The following is a 21,370-nucleotide window of genomic DNA, read 5'->3' as shown; positions in this document are numbered from 1 at the left end:
CGTGGAATATTGCCAAGTGCCTCCCTCTTTGCCCTCTCTTCTAGCTGCTAAAAAATTTAGTGTCTGCTGGCAACGTTTGTGGGTTTGGGAATGAGCGAACCGGAGCCGCGCGGGGAAGGGGCGTTGGCTCCTGAAGTGTCCCTTGTGCATCCTCAGCACCCCCCTGGCTCCGTGGGGCTGCGAGGGCAAACAGCGGGTGGCTGTTTGGGGGTGAATGTTCCTGAGCAATGGCCTCACAGCCCCACACCCCCCCCGATGCTCACGGGGCTCCCCTCCCCGCTGTGTTCCAGGCTGGACGTGGCCGGGATGGTGCAGCCGGAGCTGCTCGGGGCGGCCGCCGCGCTGATGCTGCTGGGGGCGGCCGTCAGCCTCTGCGTCAAGTGCCAGCTCTCTGGTGAGTCCTGCCTGCGGGCTCTGGGAGGGCCTTTCCTCTTGGAAAATCCCCCCTGGGTGGGTTTGGTTCTGCTCAGCCACCTGCCAGCTCGGGAGCTTTGCCCCCGCGGGGGTGCTCCCCAGAGCTGAGTGGGAACGGGCTCTGCTGGAGAGCTGGGGAAGGACCACCCAGAACTGCAGCCCCCCTTGCCTGGGGTGGGTGTAACACTGTGGGCTGCAGACCCCTCTCCGTGGTCATCGTGGTGGTGGCTTTGGGACACCCCATCCGGGAAGACCAGCTCCAGGTGCACAAAATCCTGCAGAGGGTCTGGGGCAGTCAGGAGATAAATTCATATAGAGAGTGGGATGAGCACCCAGTGGGGGTTTGAGCCCCTCCCCGAGCACTGGGTGGGTTTTAGTGTGGGAGAGAGGCTGCAGTTTGGGGTTTAGGGACAGGACTGGCTGCCTTGCCTTGCGGGGTCTGAGGCAAACCCCAGGATTTAAACGTGGTTTCAAGAAAATTAATCCAAACCTTATCGTAACTGCTGCTCGCTGCCTCCGCTGTCCTGTTGTGTTGGAGAAGTTTTGTGAATGTGTCTTATTGGTCTTTCTGATCTCTTGACTCCCAAATCTTCTTTCTAAGAGCTTTTTATTTCCTTGTCTTCCAGCTACCAAGAGGGAGATGCGACTGAGTGAGCACAGGAGTCAGTAAGTTGCCTTTCATAATTGTGTTTCTCCCCCAAAACAGCTCACCTGGGGTAGGACCCTGGCCAGAGCCAGAGCCAAGCTGAAATCCAGATTTATATAAAATAAAATAAACTAATGCCAGGATGGGGCATGCAGGGCAATGTGCCTCAGCTCAGGGCACTGCTAGAGGGGTAATACCTTTAAAAAGAATAATCCAAAATGAAACTGAAGCTCTGACTGTGATGTCCGTGAGTTATTAACTAGTAGGAGAAAGGTCTAGGAGAGAAGGGCAAGTCCTTATCCTGACCTGTCATGGCCTGAGATGTGGTAGAGAGATTGGTAACTTCATAAAGAAGCCCCTGCCCGTGGCTGGTGCTGGAGGGACCCTATTCCAGAGCAACCACTGAGCACAAGAAATGAAGGAAATGCAGTGTACACACATGCACCCCCCCTTATTTCCTTCAGCAACAGACAAACCACAGTAAATTATACGAAGAAAAAGAAAAGCTGGGTTGTGCCCTTTGTTACAGGAGCAAAGGAGGTGCAGAGGGGCTCTGGAAAGGCCTCTGAGGGGTCGGGGTGTTTGTTTCTGTGGTGTGCTCCATCACAGACTGTTGGAGCAGCCAGTCCAGGTTCTGTCCCCCACAGGCTTCATCCCTCATGGGCTCCTGCTGAATTGCCTCAACTTCTTGTAATTTGTGTCTGGATTAAGTGGTTTGACCTCAGGCTCGTGGTGTTGTGTGCTCTTTTCAGAGGTCTGGTTTGGGTTAGTTGGGGTGTTCTGCAAGCAAAGTGCTTTGACTCCACACATTTGCAGTGAGGTCCTCTGACACCTCATCTCCTGCCAGCCCTGAGCTGTGAATCCTGGCTGGGGATGGGGTGATCCCAATGAAACTGGGGGGAAAGGCTTCCCAAAATCAGAGTTAATACTTGCAGTAGAAGAGATGTTGAATCCTCTTGTGCTCTGACGAGCAGCTCTCCTCTTAACCAAGAAGTAAAGAGGTTTCTGGGCATGGGTGTTATTTTTATTGTTGATAACATGTTATTTTTTTCAGGTTGATGTTAAGGGATGCTGAGAGGGCAGGGGCAGCAGTGGAGGTGAAGCAATGGGGTTTGAACCCATTTAATGGGTGAACACCCATTTTTTCTGTGGGTCAAAAGGCTCTTCTGGCCTTAACTGGTGGATAAAGAGTCAGAGTAGGAATTATCCTAAATGATGTTCTCCTCATCCCTGTGTCCTTCCCTTAGCTGATGTTGGCTACTCTACCAGTGGTCCAAAAGCACATCTTGACTTTAAAGGGTCAGTGAGGAGTCTGGGATACTGCTCCCAGCTCACACTGCTCCTGCACCTTGGCACTTCACCAAGCCCAGCATGGAGTTCGTGCTCTCTGTCCTCCACTCACTAAACAACAAGGTCTCTTGCATCTCTTTTCCTTGTCATCAACCCCAAAATTCAGCTGAGGTTGTGCTGCTCTTTTTTCCAGGCTCGAAAGCCAGCAGAGGTTTGAGGTGATTCGATCCCATTCCAGTGAGTATCAGCGTTGTACGGGGCTTCTGCCTCGTGGGGTGAGGGTCCTGCATGCACAGAACAGGGAGAAAGTAAAATTCAAGGGGTCACCTTGACACCAGGCAGTGAAATGATGAGACCTGGATTGTCAAAACCACCTTAGATGCTTCTAGGGATGCAAATTCTGAGCTCTAGGGAAAAAAAAAATTCCCTTTGCGTTGAAAACAATTCACTAAAGTGATGAAGTTGAAAAGCGACGCCTCAATAACTGGGGCTCTTCGAACCACACTGTGCACCCTGTGAAAATAAAGGTGTGGGTGAGCCTGAAGTGACAGGAGTGACTCATTCATCATCCCCCCCTCACTGCTTCCTGCACCAGGCTGGGTTTGGTGCTGACCTTTTGAGTTCTGTATCACAACGAGCTGCTGCCGGGTCTGTGTGAAGCGTCACCGTCTGCAGATGAGCCCTGCCCTGGGTCCCTGCTGGGTTGGAGCCCCATAACCCCCCTATGAGTCTTTGCTTCAGCCCAGCCCAACCAAAGCTCATGATTTGCAGTGTGAAGAGCAGGGAATGGCCCCCAAATCGAGCAGGTTTGGGGGAGAGCAGACAACAAGGCAGCAGCTGGGATTGTAGCTTCCCCCAGCGAGTGCTCGCTCTGTGGTCAGACACCAGCTTTTCCTCTGCTTGTTTCCTGTTTTGGCCACTTGTGAACATTCAAGGACCAATTTGGAAGTTATTTTGGGATGCATTAGGGAAATGCCTGCCAGTCCTGGGGAACCCTCACTGGTGGATGCTCTGTGCTCTTTGTAAAATCTGCTGCTGCCATAATAATCAACACCCGTTTTGTTCTTGGTGCCAGGTGCAACCCGAAGGCTGGAAAAAACTAAGGGACCTGAAAACTTATCAATAGCAAGGTAGGTAAAAAACCCAAACAGTCGAGCTGTAGAGCCAAGGTTGGATGAAATTCACCCAAGATACATAAACATTTGGGATTGGGCTCTGAGCCCTGTAGATGTGGCTTGGGCTGTGCTTAGAATTAAAGAATGCTTTGGGTTGGAAGTGACCTTTAAGAGGCCATGTAGTGCAACCCCCCTGCAAGGAGCAGGGACATCTTCAACTCAGTCAGGCTGCTTCATTTATCAATGGTCAGTGGTAGCTTTAGACTTTTTCTGGGCTGTCTTCAGTCTCACTGCATTCTTCTGGCAAGCAATTAAATCAACCCCAAGGAAACAAGCTGTGGCTGTACATAGTAGGAACATCAGGAAAAAGAAATGGCCATTCTTTGCTTACAAACAATTTGATGCGATAAATCCACTTTTCCCCATCACTTAAACCCCCAAGAACCACATAGTTGCAGTAACTCTGCTGCAGAATACAGGCCTAGTTATTCCCATTTTGGGATTTGACCCGAAATTCCTTCCTCTTCCATTGCTCCATGCGTGTGCTGTGATAACCTCACAGGGAGCTTTTGTGGATGGTCCCTCTGGTGGTTTGGAACCCCTGGTAGGGTTTGCTCAGACCTGGGATTTTAGCTCTCTTTTGTCTCTTTCAGGAAAACCACTGAGCAGCTCAGTGCTTCCCACCACGCTGGATACGGTGAGTGTGTCCCTGGGACAGGCCCAGGTTCAGTCACAGAATGGTTTGGGTTGGAAGGGACCTTTCAAGTTAATCATCTCATTCCACCCCCTGCCACAGGCAGGGACACCTTCCACTAGCCCAGGTTGCTCCAAGCCCCGGCCAACCTGGCCTTGGACACTTGCAGGGATGAGGCAGCCACAGCTTCTCTGGGCAACCTGTGCCAGGGCCTCACCACCTTCTCAGGGAAGGGTTTCTTCCCAATATCCCATCTAACCTTGCCCTCTGGCAAGGGAAGCCATTCCTCCTTGTCCTGTCCCTCCATCCCTTGTCCCAAGTCCCTCAGAGCCCCTTTAGGCCCTGGAAGGGGCTCTCAGGTGTCCCTGGATCCTTCTCTTCTCCAGGTGAACACCCCCAGCTCTCCCAGCCTGGCTCCAGAGCAGAGGGGCTCCAGCCCTTGGAACATCTCCATAGCCCCCTCTGGACCTGCTCCAACAGCTCCACATCCATCTTATGTTGGGGACCCTGAGCTGGACCATCTGGGTTTAACCTGGGTCCAAGTTTAAAATCCAGTGCTCATCCTGCTCTGCCTGACCAGTCCTGGCTCAATCCATGGGGACAGACTATTTAAATATCACCCCTGGCTGTCCCAACACCCCTGCCCTGGAGTGTCCAACCTGTCAGAGGTCGGAGCTGAGTGAGGGCAGAGCTGCTGGTGCCGAAATATTCGGTTGCTTCATCGTCAAACTGCTCCCGTCACTCCACCTGAGCCCAAGGGTAACATGCCCCTCTCTTGCCCCCAGGGAGCAGGGATGAGTCCAGGTACCAGAATTTCCTGACAGGTAAATGCTGCAGCCACACATCTGGGGGGGTTTGGGAGGGAAGGCCTGCCGTGGGGATGGGAGCTTCCCGGGAATGGGAGCCAGCAGGGAGCACACAGGCAGCCAGCACTGCAGCTGCTGCTTGGTCAATTTAGAGATTGCTTTGTGAGACACAACTTGATCTGATTAACGGGCAGAGCAGAGGGGATGGATGCTCCCGAGCCCCCCGCTCCCGCCTGGGGCACTGTGAGCTGGCGCCTGCCCTAAGAGGATTATTGGTGTGGGGGACTGTGCTCTCCTTTCCCAAGCCAGGGAGGATATTCCCATATTCCCCTTCTCCCTGCCAGCTGGCAGGATGTGTCCATGAGAAGTGGTGAGCCGGGGTTTTCTCAGGGCCTGGGGTGGATCAGGGCCATCCCCCCTGCCCCAGCCCCCTGCCCCAGCCCCCTGGCTCTGCTGTGGACGGGCTCTGGGGCCATGCCAGGGCTTTGTGGCTGCTGGGGACATGTGCCATGGCTGTGCTCCAGGGGTTTGTCGGGCTGTGCTCGGGGATGGCACTTTGGTTGATGCCCTGCTGTGGGGTGCTGACACCAAACCCTTGTTCTTGCAGAGGATTATCTGCAAGGGGACTCTGACTACGTGTAAGTACCCGGGGCTGCCCACCAGCTCCACTGAGTGGAGCCATGCTGGTCCCAGTGCTGTCCTGGTGCTCCCATAGCTCAGCCTGGGGAGCCTGTGGGTGCCCTGGGGCAGGAGGAGCTGACAGTGCTGCTCTGCCCACAGGGAGCCCATTTCTCTGGATTACAACAGCCGTGCCAGGTTCTTCATTCGACCCAAGGGTAGGTCTCCAGGAGAGCCAGGTGGGTTTTCCTCCAGCCTGGCTCTTCTATGGCTCCAGGGAGCTCGTGAGACTGTTCTTGCCCAGGTCTGTGCATCACTGTGGCCTGAAGCAAGAGCAGATCCAGGAGACAAGTTCATTAAAGGGTGTAGCAGAGCCATGGGGCATAAGGGATGTCCAAGCCCCCATCAGTCCATCTGTTGCCTTATAAACAGGGTCACCCCACTGCACTGGTGACAGTGCTCCTGTGGGGCAGTGACCCCTGGGCTCATCTGTGCTGGGACACCCCACCCCTGGCTCAGCACAGGCCATCACAAGGACTACTGACTTTTTAGCCAATTTGTGTTTCATTGTGGTAAACAGCCCCCTCCTGCAGGTGCTGAGGGGTCTTCCCAGGTCACTTGCACTTCCTTAAGGCCCTTGTCTCCCCTCTTTCTTCCCTCCACCAGAGAAAGAGGAGGATTCCTATTCCTATGAAAATGTCATCATTGGAGTGTCTCACAGCTTTGACCCGGGTAGGTGTGTTGTTATCATGATTCATGTGTGTCCCACAAAGGTATCTGGAGGTGCAGAGGGGGATGGTGACCTGCTCAGCTGAGGGAAACCCTGTCCTTTTCAGGCTCAGCTCCTCCTGTCAGCTCTGTGCTGTGGAGTTGGGGAGCCAGGGCTGCTGCAGGCACAGAGCATTTCCCCCTTCTGCAGGAAAATACTGTGGTGATACCTCCAAGCTGTTTCCTTTGACTTGGGGTTTCGGTAGGAATCCAGGAGCTTTGGGATCTACATCTTCTCTAGGTTTTTAGTGTTGCTCCAGCCAGGCTGATCATGGCTCTAGCCCCCAGCTCAGGTTTCTCACCATGTCCTGCCAGCAGAGAAGCTGCTGGAGGATGATGCTGGACCACAGTGTCTGCTTCAGGGCTTCCAGCACCACTCCTGGGAGGTTGCAATCAAAATAGGAAGTCAGCTTGGTTTCCTTCAGCAAATTAACACACGCTCTGTGCACGGCTAAAGCCTGCCCTGCTCCTGCCTGGCTGTGCACGGAGCGATCAGAGGAGGCAGGAGCAGCGGGGACCCGTCTGATCCCCATCCCTGCCTGCAGCGATCCAGGCACGTGGCCAGGGCTGGAAAGAGATGAGGCAGCATCAGCAGGTCTGGCTGGAAACAGCGCCGTGCTCGGCGCGGTCGGGGCGCGGCGGTGGGAGCGGGGCTTTCACAGAGGGCCATTTTTAGACCATTTGCTGTTCAGCATCATCCTGTCCAAACTCTCCTTAGTCACAGATGAGGCTGCAGACTATGAGAACAGCGAGGCCATGCACACATGGAAGCAGCAGCAAGAGGAAGGTACGTTGTCAGCACTCTTTTGCTGTTTGGGGATGGGATTTGTGGGCAGGGTGCCTGGTGCCCTGGAACAGCACAGACCATGCCAGGGCAATGCATTGCCTGTCTTGAGCAATTTTATTCCCAGCTATCCATGATGTACAATCCAAGGCAATGTGCAAACTGCTACAAACTCCTGTATCTGAATGCTGCTGGGATGGGACGTGGTGTTTCTCATACTCACAAGGCCACCACGTGCCCAAACCCTCACCATGGGATGCTACAGAGTAATGTTGCTCTTCATGTCTTACATCCTCTTCCATCTGAAGTTGCCCTGGTGCAAACACAGCTGTGTAACCCCCTCTGACAAAAAATTAGCACACAGGCAGGGGGTCAGCCCATGACTCTCCTGCTGTGTTTGAGGGTGCCTGTTTCTCAAGCTGACCTTTTAACCACAGTTTAATCTAACGTGTGGCTTCCTGTGAGGCTCGGGGGGTAGCCTGGCCTGGTAGTGGTGAGTGCTCACAGGTACATTTGAGAGCTTTCTGTCTCTGGGGTGAGAGCTGCCCAAGCCAACTGATTTTAGTTATCCCGTTTGCACACTCTCTAGATTAAATCTAAGTCCATCTCTTTAGGCTCTGAAGAGCTGTCCAGGCTCGCTGCTTCCAGAGTGTTTACAAATTTGCTGTGACCACTTTGAAGCCTCTTCAAGGAGACCTTGACACTGATATGAGGTTTCTTAGTCCAGGCACAAAAACATGTCAGCACCAAAGGCTGGACACACAGAGTGTCTGGGGGGTGTTGTGTGTGTTTCTACATCAGCCCACTCACTGATCAGTGGTTCCCATCCTTGCCTGCAGCCCTGCAGACAGAGAGCCCGGGTGAGGAGCCAGTCTACATCAACACAGCTCCTGCATCAGTCCCTGCCCTGCTGTCAAAGCAAAGGTAAAAACAGAGCAAATGGTTGATGTGTTTATGTAGGGGTGAGAGGATTGGGGTTTTGGTGTTTATGTAGGGGTGGGAGGATTGGGTTTATGGTGTTTATTTAGGGGTGGGAGAATTGGGTTTATGGTGTTTATTTAGGGGTTGGAGGATTGGGAGCTTGGCTGGAGCCCATGCCCAGCAGCCCACGTGGGCAGTGGGGGAGCAGGAGGAGCCCATCCTGTGCTGTGCCACATCTTTGGCTGATGCCAATCTGACTAATGTGGACTGTGGAGACAAATCTGTGGAATCCATGTCCTACAGGCTGTGGACCCCTCATGGTCTGTGCAGCTCTGAGGCTCAGCAGTGTAAGGGATGCCCTGGGCTCAGCCAAGCCCTGTCTGCTGTGCTAAGACCACATGTCCTGCCCCATTATCAGCACCAAACTGATGTTGCTGATAAAGAATTCTTTAGTAACTCTTTAGTAATTACTCAAGACAGATAAAGTAAAACCCTTTGGAGAGCTGCAGAGAGGTTGCATGACACTGAGTGACAGTGAATGACCTACTGGTTAGTGCTGGTCACCCTGCTCCAGACTGGACTAGGACTCCAGCTGGGAGACAGACTGGGACCAGTGTTGCTCTCCCTGTCAGGATTTTACTCTGGGAGCACCCACAAAGACCCAGTGGGATTGTCCTTACACCAATGCCTCTGTTGTAGCCTTTCCTAGCAGAGTAAAGCTGTAAAATCCCCACATCCAACCAACAAATGCCAGCAGAACTTTTCCACCAAGGGAGGCTGAATTCAGAAATGGGCTCCTGGCAACTCTGTGCCCTTTGTTCTGCTCAGGCATCATCGTCTGGGAGCACGACTGGGGCTTTTGCTTACACATGGACATTTTGTCCGGTACGTCACTACTTGGCCCTGGAAAGAAAACGTAGCAGGCAGCAGAGTTAAACTGAAAACAGGGGTTAAAAGTCACAGAAATCACTGGTTTTTTTCCCCCTCTTATTTCAAGTATTCTGCACAAAGTCTGAAGAAATCCTTGGCTGAGCTGCAGGAGCTCACCCAGCGAGCGCACACACAGGGGGAGAGGGGAGATTTCCAGCCCTCAGTGAAATCTCTTCTCCAAATTGTGCCCACAATCACATAGAAGGGATGTTACTGAAAGGAAGAAATGCTCTGCTTGAAGGCCCACAGAAGTCCCAACTGCAAACCTGCAACTGGAGAAAGCTCTCTGCCCACAGTGACCACAGGCAGGCCCCCACCTCGTCATCCCACCTCATTTCCCTGCAGCTCCACTCGAGGGAGGGTGGCCAGTCTGTGCAGTGTTTTCTCCTGTCAAGCATGAAGTGAATCCTTAAATTGCTGAGCAGTAATGCAGCCAGTTACTTAATTTGTCAGGGTGACTCATGCACGATGGTACTAAGCCCTAGGGATTATGTTCTGATGTAGTTCCTGTGCTCTCCTATTGAAGCAGTTTCCTACAGGAGAGGAATTGGCAAGGCAGAGGTTGTATTTACAACAGCAGTTGTTCTGCGGAGCTCAATGAGATACCAACCTGTTCACAAAAGCTAAAGAGGATTAAATCCCTGCCTTATCCACAGCTTGTGATTCACAGTGTTGATCTGTGGCAGTTTTCCTCGTGTTTCAGCATCTGTTTTATAAGGATACAAAGAAGCAACAACAACGGAGAGGGTCAGATCCACAGCCACCAGCCTCAGACACTGCACCAGTCCCTCGGGAGGGCTGTAGGAACATCAGCCCTGAGACAGGACCCCGGTCTCCTGAGCCCTGATGCACAGATCTGGCACTTTTGGACCACTTATTTATTAAAATTGAAAAGCTTCCAAAGAAAACGTGGTGCTTTGTTGTGGTTTGCTGCGATGCAGATGTTGCCTGCACAGTTGGGTGACGCTGAAAGGGGAGCACATGAGGTGACATGGAGTGATGTGCAGGATCTTCCGGGGAGAAAATGTCGCTCCCTAAAAGCCGCCTTCCTCAAAACTGGTTCAGGAAACTGTGCTTTGGCAAAGAACACAGCCCACACTCACCTCTTTGGGACAGTAAGAGTGAGCAGAGAAGGGGAGCTGAGGGTGAGCGAGCCCTGGAGCGGGAGAAGGGATGTCAGGTGCTTCCTGCTGCAAATGACTTGGCTCTGTTTTTAGCAGAATCGACAAGACCACAGGTGTCCACTGCTGGTGTAGCTGAAACAGTGGGTGGGTTGGAGTTTGGCTTAGAAGAAGCTTTACTTGTAGCTCCTACAAATACTAGAAGTCTCCATGGAACTTTTACAACAGAGAAAGCCTGGTGCATTCAGGGATGCACAGGGGCAGGGAGCTACAGCCTGGTTTTCTGCCTGCCCCAGCCCGGTTTGTACTCACACCCTCGGGTTTCCTGAAGGGTAAATGCTCTGCAAAAAGTCTGCACAGGTGGGTGACACCAGGGTCCCCTGAGCCTGGAGCAGACACAGTGACAGCCACAGCCTGTGCTGGCTCTGCAGAGGCTCACAGGCAGGCAAGGGAACAGGGAGGTGCCTTTGTGACTGAAACTGTGCCTGGCCCTCAGAGAGCCGTGAAACTGTTACCCTGGGTGCATCCTTGGTGACTAACTCGGCACCCAAAGAAGCTCCCACTTCCCATGAAGTGCTGCAGACTGTGGATTGTTCGCTGCAGGGGAGGGGTGAGCTCGTTCTCGGGGATGTGTGGTGATGTTACACCCGCTGGTGATTCACCTCCCAGCCCAGAGAGCCATTCATGATTAAGAGATTAGCAGCTGTGAAAGATCCTCAGCTCACAGCAACAGATCCAGCTGGAGAGCTCCCAGAAACTTCAAGGTGTTTGGTGAGTGCATGGTCAAAGTATGAAAGTACAAGATTTACTGCTCATCACTAAGCAGGGAGGTGGGTTACTCCAAATACATTTTCCTGGCCTGAGTTTGAAAGTTGTGGAGCCAAAGTGAGCAGGGCAGGAGCTGGATGTGGGGAATCTTCCCTTCACTTACTGGGGGTCTGAGCAAATGCCCCGTTACAGCTCTGCAGAGCAGTGTCAGCTGGAGTGAGGGATAAATCCATCCTTAGCTTTGAAAAGCTCCTAGAGCACTCCTCAGCCAGGCATCTCATTACACTGGAAGGTATCCAGGGACAGTTCTGGGAACTCTCATTGATGTTCTTGGTCTTGTTCTGAATCACCTCACAGTTTTTATTTGCACTGAGTATATACATGTGAGTGTGTTCACTGACACACTGTCTTTTCAGGACTGGCTTTAGGTGTGCAAGGATTTCTGGTGCTCAACCAAAACTGCCAGATCCTGCGTTGCCTGAATGTAATGCAAGGAGAAATGGCATCTCCCCTGGGTCCACCTCTCTCTTTCCTCACATTAGGGAGGGCAGCCAAGTGAGCAATTCACTTCCTGTTTTCAATTTAAGATGCATTAGAGAAGTGTTTTGGCACAGCTGGTGTGGCTCTCAAACGGAGCTGGGGAGCCTGTGCTGGCCCTGGGAAGCATTGGCTCTGCACTCAGAGGGAGCAGACACCTCTGGAGAGCAGTGTGTTGGTGGCCTCTGGGACTGATCCTATTCCTCTTCACAGGAAAAGTGTCCTATGTCCCCCCAGAGCTGGAAAGGATTAGCCCAGAGGAGAGTCTGCTCCAAACTGGAGCTGTGAAAAGCAGCTACTTTGGTTGAGAAACCCAGAGAAAGCAGGTAGGAACAGGAACCATGACCCTCCATGTTCCTCACCCTTCCACTGGCTCCAACACCACAGGCAGGTACATCCCACAGGGTAAGGACCAGCCTTGAGTCCTCCAAGTACAGTGTTTGCTGTTTTATGAAACTTCCCCTTAACACCTCTTCCTTCCCCAGTCAGCAATGAGCACATTTAGTGAGAAAGCAAAGGCAGAGAAGGCTGGCTGTGATGTGCAGCCAAAGGAAAATTAACCTTATTTAAGTTTTAGGGACAAAAGCTGTGATGCTGTGTCTGTGGAGAACTCAGCAACCTAAGCCCCTTCATACCAAACTATTAGTTGTGTATTTAACAGTTTGTGCTGCTAGTGACAATTCACTGGCTGGGAACCAAAAGGTAAGTTCAATAAACACCTAGCAAAGGAAGAATATACTTTTGAGCATTACATCCATTATTCCCAGAGCTGTTTGCTGCATTCCCTGTGCTTTAGCTGCCAATTCCCTTGCTCTCCTGCAAGCTGAATTACAAAGGTTTGTCTGCAGGCTCTGCCAGAGGCGCTGCAGGAAGCCTGGAGGGGCAACTCGTGATGCCACCAGCTGTTGCTGCAGGAACTGGTGAGCCCTGTGGCTGTCAGAGAAGGGCAGGGTGTGCCCAGCCCCTGCAGGGACCAGTGCCCGCAGTGATGCCAACTGATGCTGCCCGTGAAGATCCCCTTGGCACCGAGACAACTGCAGAGAGGAACTGAACACTTGGGGTGGAAATGAACACAGTGAGCAGAGTGAAGTGCAGGCACCAGCAGCTTGTCCCTGTGCCCTGTTCTGTCTGACTGCTGTAACCAGAACACGCTTAATTATGTTAACACGGCTCTGCTTGGAGACACACGTTGCACAGGGAGGTGGGCAAATTCAATTTCTGTTTGCTTTTCTCTCTGCTTTTCACGCTTCATTGCTCATCTGCACTGCTGAGGTGTTTCCAAAATGGAACAGAGAGGAAAAAACGTGATGGTGTAGCTTTTTGGCAGGCTGAAACTCTAGTAAAGTGACACTGCAAGTGACCCGACAAGCAAGAACAGAAAGGGGAACTCACATGCAGAGCACCCCATAATTTGGTAAAGTTTTTTAAAGGTTGCAAAAGGGATATCCGAAATACACAGTTGGCACCATAAAGAAATGTGGAATATTTCTCCTGTGTGTTTGGTGAAAATACCTTCCCCACCCACAGGACCCAGGAGTGGCACCTGCTCAGTGTGTCTCAGTTATAACTACATTAAATGCCCTATTTTGTGCAAATAGGGCACAAAATAGAATGAGATAAGACCACCCATGACCAGGCTTGAAGTGTAATTCCTAACCACGATGTTCCATTTTTGTTTCTCCTGCTATTAGGTCCCAGTACCACCAAAATGGGCAGTTCTGCTGAGTGCACTGAGCAGACCTTATTGCTCTGGGCTGTCACAGTCTTCATGTCTGTCTTGGTGACACAACACAGACAAGTTCTCGGGTTAAAGCCGATTTTAAAGCTTTATTGGTCTACATAAAAAAGAACAGAACGTTTTTACGATAGAACTGGTTATTTTTCTGTGATTTAGCAGAATCAGGGAACAGGCACACACCAGGTTTTCCCCTCCTGGCAGTTAGGCTGGGCTCAGGGAGGGGCCTAACTGGCTGCAGGGGCTGCAGTCTTCTGACACAGCCGGGCCAGCAGCCCAGCCATTTGTAAAAGGGAGTTCACACCTTCTGCTATCTTCATGTGAGTGTACCCGATTTCCTGGGGATAGAGACATTGTCAAACCTTCTGTTTGCTCCCCTAGCCTGTGGATGTTTTAACTAATGACTAAATAGAACATATCCCTCACTGCTAAGAGGTGGGCTTTGAGTCACTTGAACTTCAGACAATGTATCTCTTGCCTACAAACCGACTAGAATGCCCCTTTTTTTTTTTGAAGTCAAAGCCTGTATTTCCCCACTTCCTTTCTAAGAAGCAAGATGCACACATCTGAGGACAGGTTTCAATTATGAAGAGTGATTCCATAATCACCACTTTACCCTCTGTCAGCTGTCTGTTCATATAATTTAATATTTTAGTATCCATTGGACTAGAATCAAGTATGCCCTTGAAGAACGTTCTCAAGGTGTTACTTGAGGCTTTGAACTAAATAATAAAGTCAGCAGTACATCTGCTATTAATTCTTAGTGATCACTTCTGGCACTTCTGTGGGTGATCAGAGGTTAAATCAGAAGTCACTCCAAGTGACCATTCTTGGTGACAAACTGACGAGTGCAAGAGTGGGCAAGAAAGCAGCAAGGAGCGAAGAAATATTTCCTTTGTGCCAACATACAGCAAACCTCAAAGAGAAACCCCTGAGGCTGCCCCCTGATCTCTTCTTAAAAAGGCCCCAAAGGCCCTGCAGGAGCTGGGTTAGTACTAACCTTGATAAATTCCAGTTTCAGATATTCTGGCATCGGAAAGGTTTTGCACACGCGGAAGATGTTGCCAATAACGTCTTCTGGAGCGTATCCAAGACGCCACAGGTGGGCAAGGATCTGGGCAGGCAAGAATAATCCCTCATTCATCTGCAGAACTTATCAGGTGAGTCAAGGATATTCACTTTTGGAACAGCTGTATGTAACCACTGCAACTGCATGTACTACTTATCAGCTGATTTAACCTCAAATGTTCAGCAAGTAATTTCAATGCAACTTCCTTTTTTGCTCGTTGGCTTATTTATCTGAACAAACCCCCTGCACAAACTCAACCCATCTTCTTCAACTCCTCTACATGGTAATGCCCTTATCTTAAAAAAAACAACACACATTGTGAATTCTTCAAAACAAACGAGAATTCTGTAAAGAAGAAGTGTCTGTCCATGCCAACACATGAAAACCAACCTTGTATGCTTCATCAATATTTGCATTTATGCAGTGCTGTATCATTTCTTTCACAAGCAGAGGATGAGGCTCATCACATACCTGTATCAAAGAGAAATATTACCCTCAAAATATTAGAGGACTCTGCATTAAACCTCTGGTATTTTCACCAAGCTTCTATACAGGTGAAGTATCAACCAGACACGTTCTATAATACAGATTAAATTTTAAATAATATCACTTTTCAGCTATTCCGCCATAGCAGACTCGATAGCATGAAATGAGAACACCCAAGTAATAAATTCCCAAGTTATCAGTGGGAAATTTCCCAGCAGTTCTGTGATTTGTGTGCTTTGAGACAGCTGCAAAGCCACCAAGTCTCAGAGATGCCATTAGGGACACCTTTTCAAAAGGCACACGGGCTTCTTGATGGCCTAATGCTGTCACTGCCACACACTGGGCTGTCTGCAAACTGGCAAAGCACTTTCAAAGGCTTCTGTATCCCATGGAAGATCTCACACAGGGGTAGGGCCAGACTCCTGGCATCACTATTTTCAGCTAGTACTGACCTTAAAGACATTCTCACTGTTTATAAAGCCAAATCCAGAGTGGGTGGACTGCAAGTTGTTTAATGCCTGTGAAAGGAAAAAAAAAAAAAAAAGACTTCATTTATTTTCCAAGGTGCTCTACCTGTCACTCCCCTCCTCAGGATGAGATGCACTTCAGAAAATGACGCCAAATAAGCACTTTTCAATTAAGCAACAGAATAAATCACAGATTTGTGCAGACTTGGGTTTCCTCTCACAAATTTGGTATCCAGTCCCCACCAAATCATTTTTAAGGAGCAGATCCCTTTTTTAAAACCTCACAAAACCAAATAGTTTAGTTACTCTTGAGCCACAAGTCACATCCCCTTTGCTTTACCTCTCCAGAGATAAATCCCTGAGAGCCACAATTCACAGGTCTTTTGCTTTAAACAGAAGCCTTTTTTCATTGCCTTTCTCTTCTTACCTGTCTCATATCTCCTTGGGCTGTGAAGATAATGGCTTCCAGTCCATCATCTGTATATGGTACATCCTCTTTCTCAACAATTTTGAGCAGCCTGGCAAGGATCTGTGCATCTGTCAGCTTGGTGTAACGCAGCACTGCACACCGGGACTGGATGGGTTCTGAGGACAGGGATGTGTAATTAGCATTTCCCTCTTTTCTCAAAAAACCCCCCCAAAAAAACAGCCAAACATTTATTTTAATCTCAGGAAAAGCTTTCTCAGTTTCATCAATTACTTTGTCTTCTTTCAAAGAAAAAGAACATGTTGGCTCTGAAGAGAATAAGGCATCTCCTTAAGCACACACAATTTTTACAGTCCTTCCCTAGAGCCCAAATGTGCCACTTGAGTTTTCCCACATATATACAAAGCTCAGCTTCCTCTGTTCTCCTGGATTTCTGAATGTAGATGTTTATCTTGTTATTTTAACAGGAGAAGTCTAAAGGTCTACAATGTGTTCACCTATAAGCAAAGTTAAGATTGTGTTTAAGAAAAGACAACAAAAGGGTTCAATACCCAGTAAACAATCCATCAAACACCTTTAACTGTAGCAGAGTTGGATGGAGATTGAGCCCAAAGGATGAGAAATCTGCTTCTGCAGTCATGTATAGCACTATCCATCAAAACCAGCTGCTCAGAGGGTTCCCTGGCCACCCTTTTATCAGCTGATGTACAGGTGGTTGATGTACCACGGCTTCTTGCAACGAGCAGATCCAAGGTATTTCTGGAAGCTGCCTGGGAAGTCAGCCAACAGTGTGGAGAACATATGACAAGGACACCCAGGGCCCAGCAGCACTTTACCTATGATTTTGTCAGAGGCATTGCAGGCGAGGGCGAAGCGCGTCGTCTTGGAATAGATTTCCATTGTTCTTCTCAAGGCTTGCTGTGCTCCATCTGTCATGCTGGGGGGAGAAAAGGATGGATTCTGCCCTTCACTGACTCATGGGTGCAGCCTGATAACTATTTTTATACGAGCTTTAGAGTTTACTGATGTTAAACTGTGCTTTGTACGTTAACTGATACTCTGGCTCGATGAACTGATCGGCTTTTTCCAGTCACGTGAACAAACCACCCCACAATGCAGGGAAGCCACCAAGACCTCCACAACACTGACATGCAAAATTAAATCATTAATGCTCTGAAGAACACTGCTAAGAATGCTAATACTTCAGGAAGAGGAGAATGTCCTGTTTTCATCCAGTGAAATTCTCCAGTGAGCTGGACTCTTTTCAAAGGAAATGAATACCGGAATTCTGGAATTGTTTGAGTTGGAAGGGACCTTGATGCTCATCTTGTTCCGACCCCCTGCCATGGGCAGGGACACCTTCCACTAGACCAGGTTGCTCAAAGCCCCATCCACCCTGGCCTTGAGCACTTCCAGGGATGAGACATCTTTCCAGTAAACTGGAATATGCTGTTTCATACCCCAAGCTTTTCACTTCAATGTTCAGCATCTCCCTTGGAGCAACGATCTCTGCTCGCTACGAGTACTCTCACGAGATCACTGTTCAATGCACATTCATTTCCTAACAAAATTATTTTGAAAAGCCTGATAGAAACACTCAACACTGCCCAAGGTTGCAGCTTTGCAGACAGGATTGATGCAGCACATTTCACACAGCAGCTGAGGTGAAGGAAGAACAACGTACCTGTCCGCTTCATCGAGGATGATTATTTTATGCCGACCTTTTGGAAGTGTCACCTTTTGCTGGGCAAACATTTTGATTTTGTTTCTCACAACATCAATGCCTCTGGAACAACAATTCAAGTGTTTCACGATCAGATGGGTGAAATTACAGAATAGGTTTTATTCAGAATTCTCCTGATTCTCCCACTGTTTGTTCCTGCTCCTTCAGCTGTGCCAGTAAAACTGCTGTGGAACGATGCTGTAACCCCGACTGTCCAACTGATCCAGATTTAAACACCAACAATCTTGATTTTTTTGGAGGGTTTGACAAAAAGAATTTAACAATAGCAATATATATATTTATATATATATATATATCAGTAACCTTACTTGCAGTGCTGCCCCAAAATGATTTATGTTTGCCAAAAGGTGGGGTAATAAATTATCAAAGGCAGGAGCATTTAAGATTGCTTTGCCAGTTCTTCCCACAGCTTAATCCACAACCCCAGATGTAGCTCAGAAGAGTTGAAGAAAACCAGCTGGATAGACTGCATCCTATCAGCACAACAGAGACACTTCCCTAGGCAGGGTCCCTGCAAAGACTTATTTATAAATAAGGGATTTTACTTCTTTTTTTTTCCATTTAGAAAAAGGATGTTGTGACTCTATAGTTCTTCTATAACAACAGAGAGAGGGAAAGTATATTGTACTCAGACAACCCTCCAGGAAATGTCCTCAGAATACTTCAGGGTGGGTCTGAACAGAACTTGGGAAATATAATCAGCCCTCAGTGCCTGATCCTTGGACGAGAGTTAATGTCCTCTACATAGCTAATACCTTGATCCTACATTTTAACCCCCAGCTGCCCTTATAGCCCTAATTTCTCTCCCTTTAAGCACTGAAGAGTTTCAGTATAAAGAACCTGCTCACTTTTCAATTTTAGGAGGATCCTCATAAATGCAGGAGGAAGCTCAACTTTTTGAAGTAGATTCAAGCAAACAGTGCCACTGTGGATTCTCCACTTGTGTATGAAAGGACCTATCAAGTTTATAAAACATCAAGAAATAATATCTGTATTGATAGGTGGGCACCAAAAACTGCCCAACTTTTAGGTGGAAAAACTGCCTTAAAATAAGTCTTAAAGACTTATACTATAGCACTAAGGCTATCAAATTGGCCTGGTTTAAGAATTAAAATGGGTACTTGTTTTCTTCATTAAAAGTTTGACAAGTTTTAATCATTCTCACCTGTCATTTGAGGCATTCAGCTCCAGAACAGCATCCTTTAATGCAGGGCCAAGCAGAGCACGAGCCAAGCAGAGGATACTGGTGGTTTTACCTGTTCCTGGGGGGCCCTAAAAATGAGACAGTGGAGCGATTTCTGGTAAGTTTAATGTCATTTTCTAAGCTGTGCTCTCTACAAATCTCCCTTACCAGTACATTCAGGCACAAAACCAGTCTGTACTGGGAGGCCATCCTGGCTAGATTTCAAATCCAGGACCAACACAGTGAAATACAGCACAAAGCAGCAATACTCACAGCAATGATAATATTTGGTACGTTCCCCTCTTTTGCAAAGACCTAAGAAAGAATGATAATAATAATAAGACAGAAGAAAATAAAAGGAACAAACAGTTTCAATTCTGTTCTATTTTAAGCATCAGAAACGTGCATCTTTTTTTCCCCCTCTTGCTTTCATTTTTTGAACCATGCTGCTTTTATATGTTTGGGGTTTTTTTAATTGAACTGTTAGAAGGCAGCCTCTGGAATAACATGGAAAAATTGAAAAGCACTTAATCCCACAGGTCTTTACTACTTTTGCCTTTCCTTTGCATCTGTTTTAATAATATACTTGCTAGTGTAATCTTTCTGTTAGCAAATGCTGTGTTCACAGACTAATTTTTCATAGAATTATAGAATCCTGGAATGTCTGGAGCTGGAAGGGACCTGGAAGCTCATCAACCTTATTGGCAGGGACACCTTCCACTAGACCAGGTTGCTCCAAGCCCTGTCCAACCTGGCTTTGAACACCATATGGAAAACATTTCTCTTCTAAAAACACCCCTATGTTCCTTTCTGTTATTATACAAATTATATTTATTCATTGAAACAATATTATTATAACAGCTACAAATTCTCTAAGCTGTATCAAAACAGGGCCAATTTAAACATCCCAACTGAAGAAGGCATATTCTCTTATACACCACTAAAATATTTCCTAAAACTTGTAATTTTTAAAGTAAATCAGGACGTTTTCCTCCACATGCTCAAGTAGGGATGTAATAATACAACAGTGTTTTTACTGGCCTGTGGATCTATGTAGAAATATGTTTTTTTAGAGATAACCTGTAAAAAGACACTGGGACAGCTACACACCTCCAGCCTGCTCACAGTATCTTCATTTCCAACTATTTCGGACAGTTTCATGGGTCTGTATTTTTCCACCCTGTAAAAGCAAAACCCCACAGACTTCAGCACATCTAATAACGCTCTAATGGCGCTTCACACTGACAGAAAAGGAGGATTATGTTAGGACAGGATGACTTGATGTATCTTTAGTGCGAGCTCTGCAGGGTCCCCCTCCCAACACTAATCACAGACTCACAGCATCCAGAATGGTTTGGCTTGGAAGGGACCTTAAAGATCACCCAGCTGGGTGTTCCAACTCCCCTGCCATGGGCAGGGACACCTTCCACCAGCCCAGGTTGCTCCAAGCCCCATCCAACCTGGCCTTGGACACTTCCAGGGATGGGGCAGCCACAGCTTCTCTGGGCAACCTGTGCCAGGGCCTCACCACCCTCAAAGGTTTTACTTCCATTATTATAAAGCAGGAAAAGGCAGGAAAAAATGCTCAATTCGAACAGGAATTCGGTCCCTCAGCCTGACACGGGGCTGAGGGGAGAAGCCTCCCTGTGTGTGCTCCCTCACGGTTAACACAGGGCAGGGCTGACTTCGGACTACACAGGTAAACAACGGGATTTTGTTCACTCTTGATTTCTGGAAGTGTCCAAGGCCAGGCTGGACGGGGCTTGGAGCTACCCGGTCTAGTGGAAGGTGTCCCTGCCCTGGCTGGGGAGTTGGAACGAGATGAGCTTTAAGGTCCATTCCAACCCAAACCATTCTGTGATTCTGTGATACCTTCTTTCCCAGTCCTGGCCACCGACCGGGAAGACCACAGAGCTCCCATTTCTGAGTCAGACCGAGCTCCTGCACCCCGGCGGGCAGAGGAGAACAGCTCTAATCACCGCACTCTGGCCGTGGCCGGGTCCGGCCCTCACGGTCCCCTCAGCCGAGGGTCCCTCAGCGGCGCCCGCCTTCCCGCCAACAGCACGCCCCGCCCCGCCCTCACCCCATTGGCTATGGCGCGCCAGGCCCCGCCTCCCGCACAGCTCTGCACCAATCACCGCGCGGGTTCCGCCCTTCGCCCCGCCCCCCTCCGGCGGGCGCTCATGGTGGCGCTCATGGCGGCCGCGCTGCCCGCCCGTGTCCCCGCTCACCAGGGCAGCTCGTAGTGGCCGCTGCCGCCGCCGGGCGCGGCCCCCGCGGGGTCGGCGGGTCCCCGCTTCTCGCCTGCCGAGGGCCCGGCCTTCTCCTCCTCTGCCACGTCCACCTCCATGGCGGCGCGGCTGGCGCGCCGGGCCCGTCTCCCCACCGCCGCCGTCAGGGGAGGGCCGGGTCCGCCTCCGGGGCGGGACGGCGGTGGCGGCGGGGAGGGCACTGCGGGCGATTTGCAGCCCGGCATGACGGCTTGGGCAGCTCCGTGAGGCGGGGAGGTGGCAGCCCGGGCTTGGGGCGGTGGGTGCGGGGCTGTGTTGGGGACTGTCCCTGAGGTGACTGTCCCTGCGGTGACTGTCCCTGCGGTGACTGTCCCTGCGGTGACTGTCCCTGCGGTGACTGTCCCTGCGGTGACTGTCCCTGCGGTGACTGTCGTGGGCTTGTGCTCGGCTGTTGGGGGTCTGGCTGCTCTTCTGCCCTACTGAGTGGTTAAGATATTAAAGATACTAATATGTCTGCATTTCAGGGGTCTAAACTTTTGTTTCTTCTGGCTTCCTCTATTTCCCCTTATAAAATGAAAACAATAAAAGTTGCGTCGCAAAGTGCTGTTACGCTGTT

General features: G+C 49.6%; 2 protein-coding genes across 8 annotated transcripts; one reads left to right on the top strand and one right to left on the bottom strand.

The window, feature by feature from the left end:
• LAT2 (linker for activation of T cells family member 2) lies at nucleotides 1-9,888 on the top strand. 4 transcript variants are annotated; one of them, XM_032707648.1, is made up of 12 exons: nucleotides 1-394; nucleotides 1,041-1,080; nucleotides 2,544-2,587; nucleotides 3,426-3,480; nucleotides 4,119-4,162; nucleotides 4,945-4,983; nucleotides 5,573-5,603; nucleotides 5,746-5,801; nucleotides 6,250-6,315; nucleotides 7,070-7,138; nucleotides 7,975-8,059; nucleotides 9,054-9,888. In XM_032707648.1, the coding sequence occupies exons 1-12, from the start codon at nucleotides 91-93 to the stop codon at nucleotides 9,070-9,072; spliced, it is 852 nt and encodes a 283-aa protein (XP_032563539.1). In that variant the 5' UTR covers nucleotides 1-90; the 3' UTR covers nucleotides 9,073-9,888. The 4 variants fall into 4 exon arrangements, with proteins under 4 accessions (XP_032563539.1, XP_032563540.1, XP_032563538.1 ...); XM_032707649.1 differs by having other exon boundaries at nucleotides 7,076-7,138; nucleotides 9,054-9,881; XM_032707647.1 differs by having other exon boundaries at nucleotides 5,746-5,822; nucleotides 7,076-7,138; nucleotides 9,054-9,881.
• A 3,326-nt stretch (nucleotides 9,889-13,214) lies between these two features.
• RFC2 (replication factor C subunit 2) lies at nucleotides 13,215-20,922 on the bottom strand. 4 transcript variants are annotated; one of them, XM_032707632.1, is made up of 11 exons: nucleotides 20,755-20,922; nucleotides 19,634-19,703; nucleotides 18,797-18,838; nucleotides 18,506-18,612; nucleotides 17,281-17,382; nucleotides 16,433-16,533; nucleotides 15,597-15,754; nucleotides 15,155-15,220; nucleotides 14,607-14,687; nucleotides 14,148-14,261; nucleotides 13,215-13,485 (listed from the first exon to the last, which is right to left on the bottom strand). In XM_032707632.1, exons 1-11 carry the CDS (start codon nucleotides 20,871-20,873, stop codon nucleotides 13,375-13,377), a joined length of 1,071 nt encoding a protein of 356 aa, XP_032563523.1. In that variant the 5' UTR covers nucleotides 20,874-20,922; the 3' UTR covers nucleotides 13,215-13,374. The 4 variants fall into 4 exon arrangements, with proteins under 4 accessions (XP_032563523.1, XP_032563526.1, XP_032563524.1 ...); XM_032707635.1 differs by lacking the exon at nucleotides 20,755-20,922 and adding an exon at nucleotides 20,503-20,521; XM_032707633.1 differs by lacking the exon at nucleotides 20,755-20,922 and adding an exon at nucleotides 20,422-20,459.
• Between the last annotated feature and the right edge of the window lie 448 nt (nucleotides 20,923-21,370).

This window comes from Chiroxiphia lanceolata, chromosome 20 (assembly GCF_009829145.1).
Source record: "Chiroxiphia lanceolata isolate bChiLan1 chromosome 20, bChiLan1.pri, whole genome shotgun sequence".
NCBI classification, from domain to species: Eukaryota; Metazoa; Chordata; class Aves; order Passeriformes; family Pipridae; genus Chiroxiphia; species Chiroxiphia lanceolata.
Note: the sequence above shows the minus strand (reverse complement) of the source record. Positions and strands in the feature narration are given on the sequence as shown.

Coding starts and splice junctions, on each gene's coding strand:
- LAT2 (XM_032707645.1), top strand. CDS start 91: ATGAGCGAACCGGAGCCGCGCGGGGAAGGGGCGTTGGCTCCTGAAGTG. Junction 2,588..3,425: donor GGTGATTCGATCCCATTCCA/GTGAGTATCAGC, acceptor TCTTGGTGCCAG/GTGCAACCCGAAGGCTGGAA. Junction 5,604..5,745: donor CAAGGGGACTCTGACTACGT/GTAAGTACCCGG, acceptor CTCTGCCCACAG/GGAGCCCATTTCTCTGGATT.
- RFC2 (XM_032707632.1), bottom strand. CDS start 20,873: ATGGAGGTGGACGTGGCAGAGGAGGAGAAGGCCGGGCCCTCGGCAGGC. Junction 19,704..20,754: donor GGCCACTACGAGCTGCCCTG/GTGAGCGGGGAC, acceptor TTGCTTTTACAG/GGTGGAAAAATACAGACCCA. Junction 14,262..14,606: donor ATATTGATGAAGCATACAAG/GTTGGTTTTCAT, acceptor TTGCCTGCCCAG/ATCCTTGCCCACCTGTGGCG.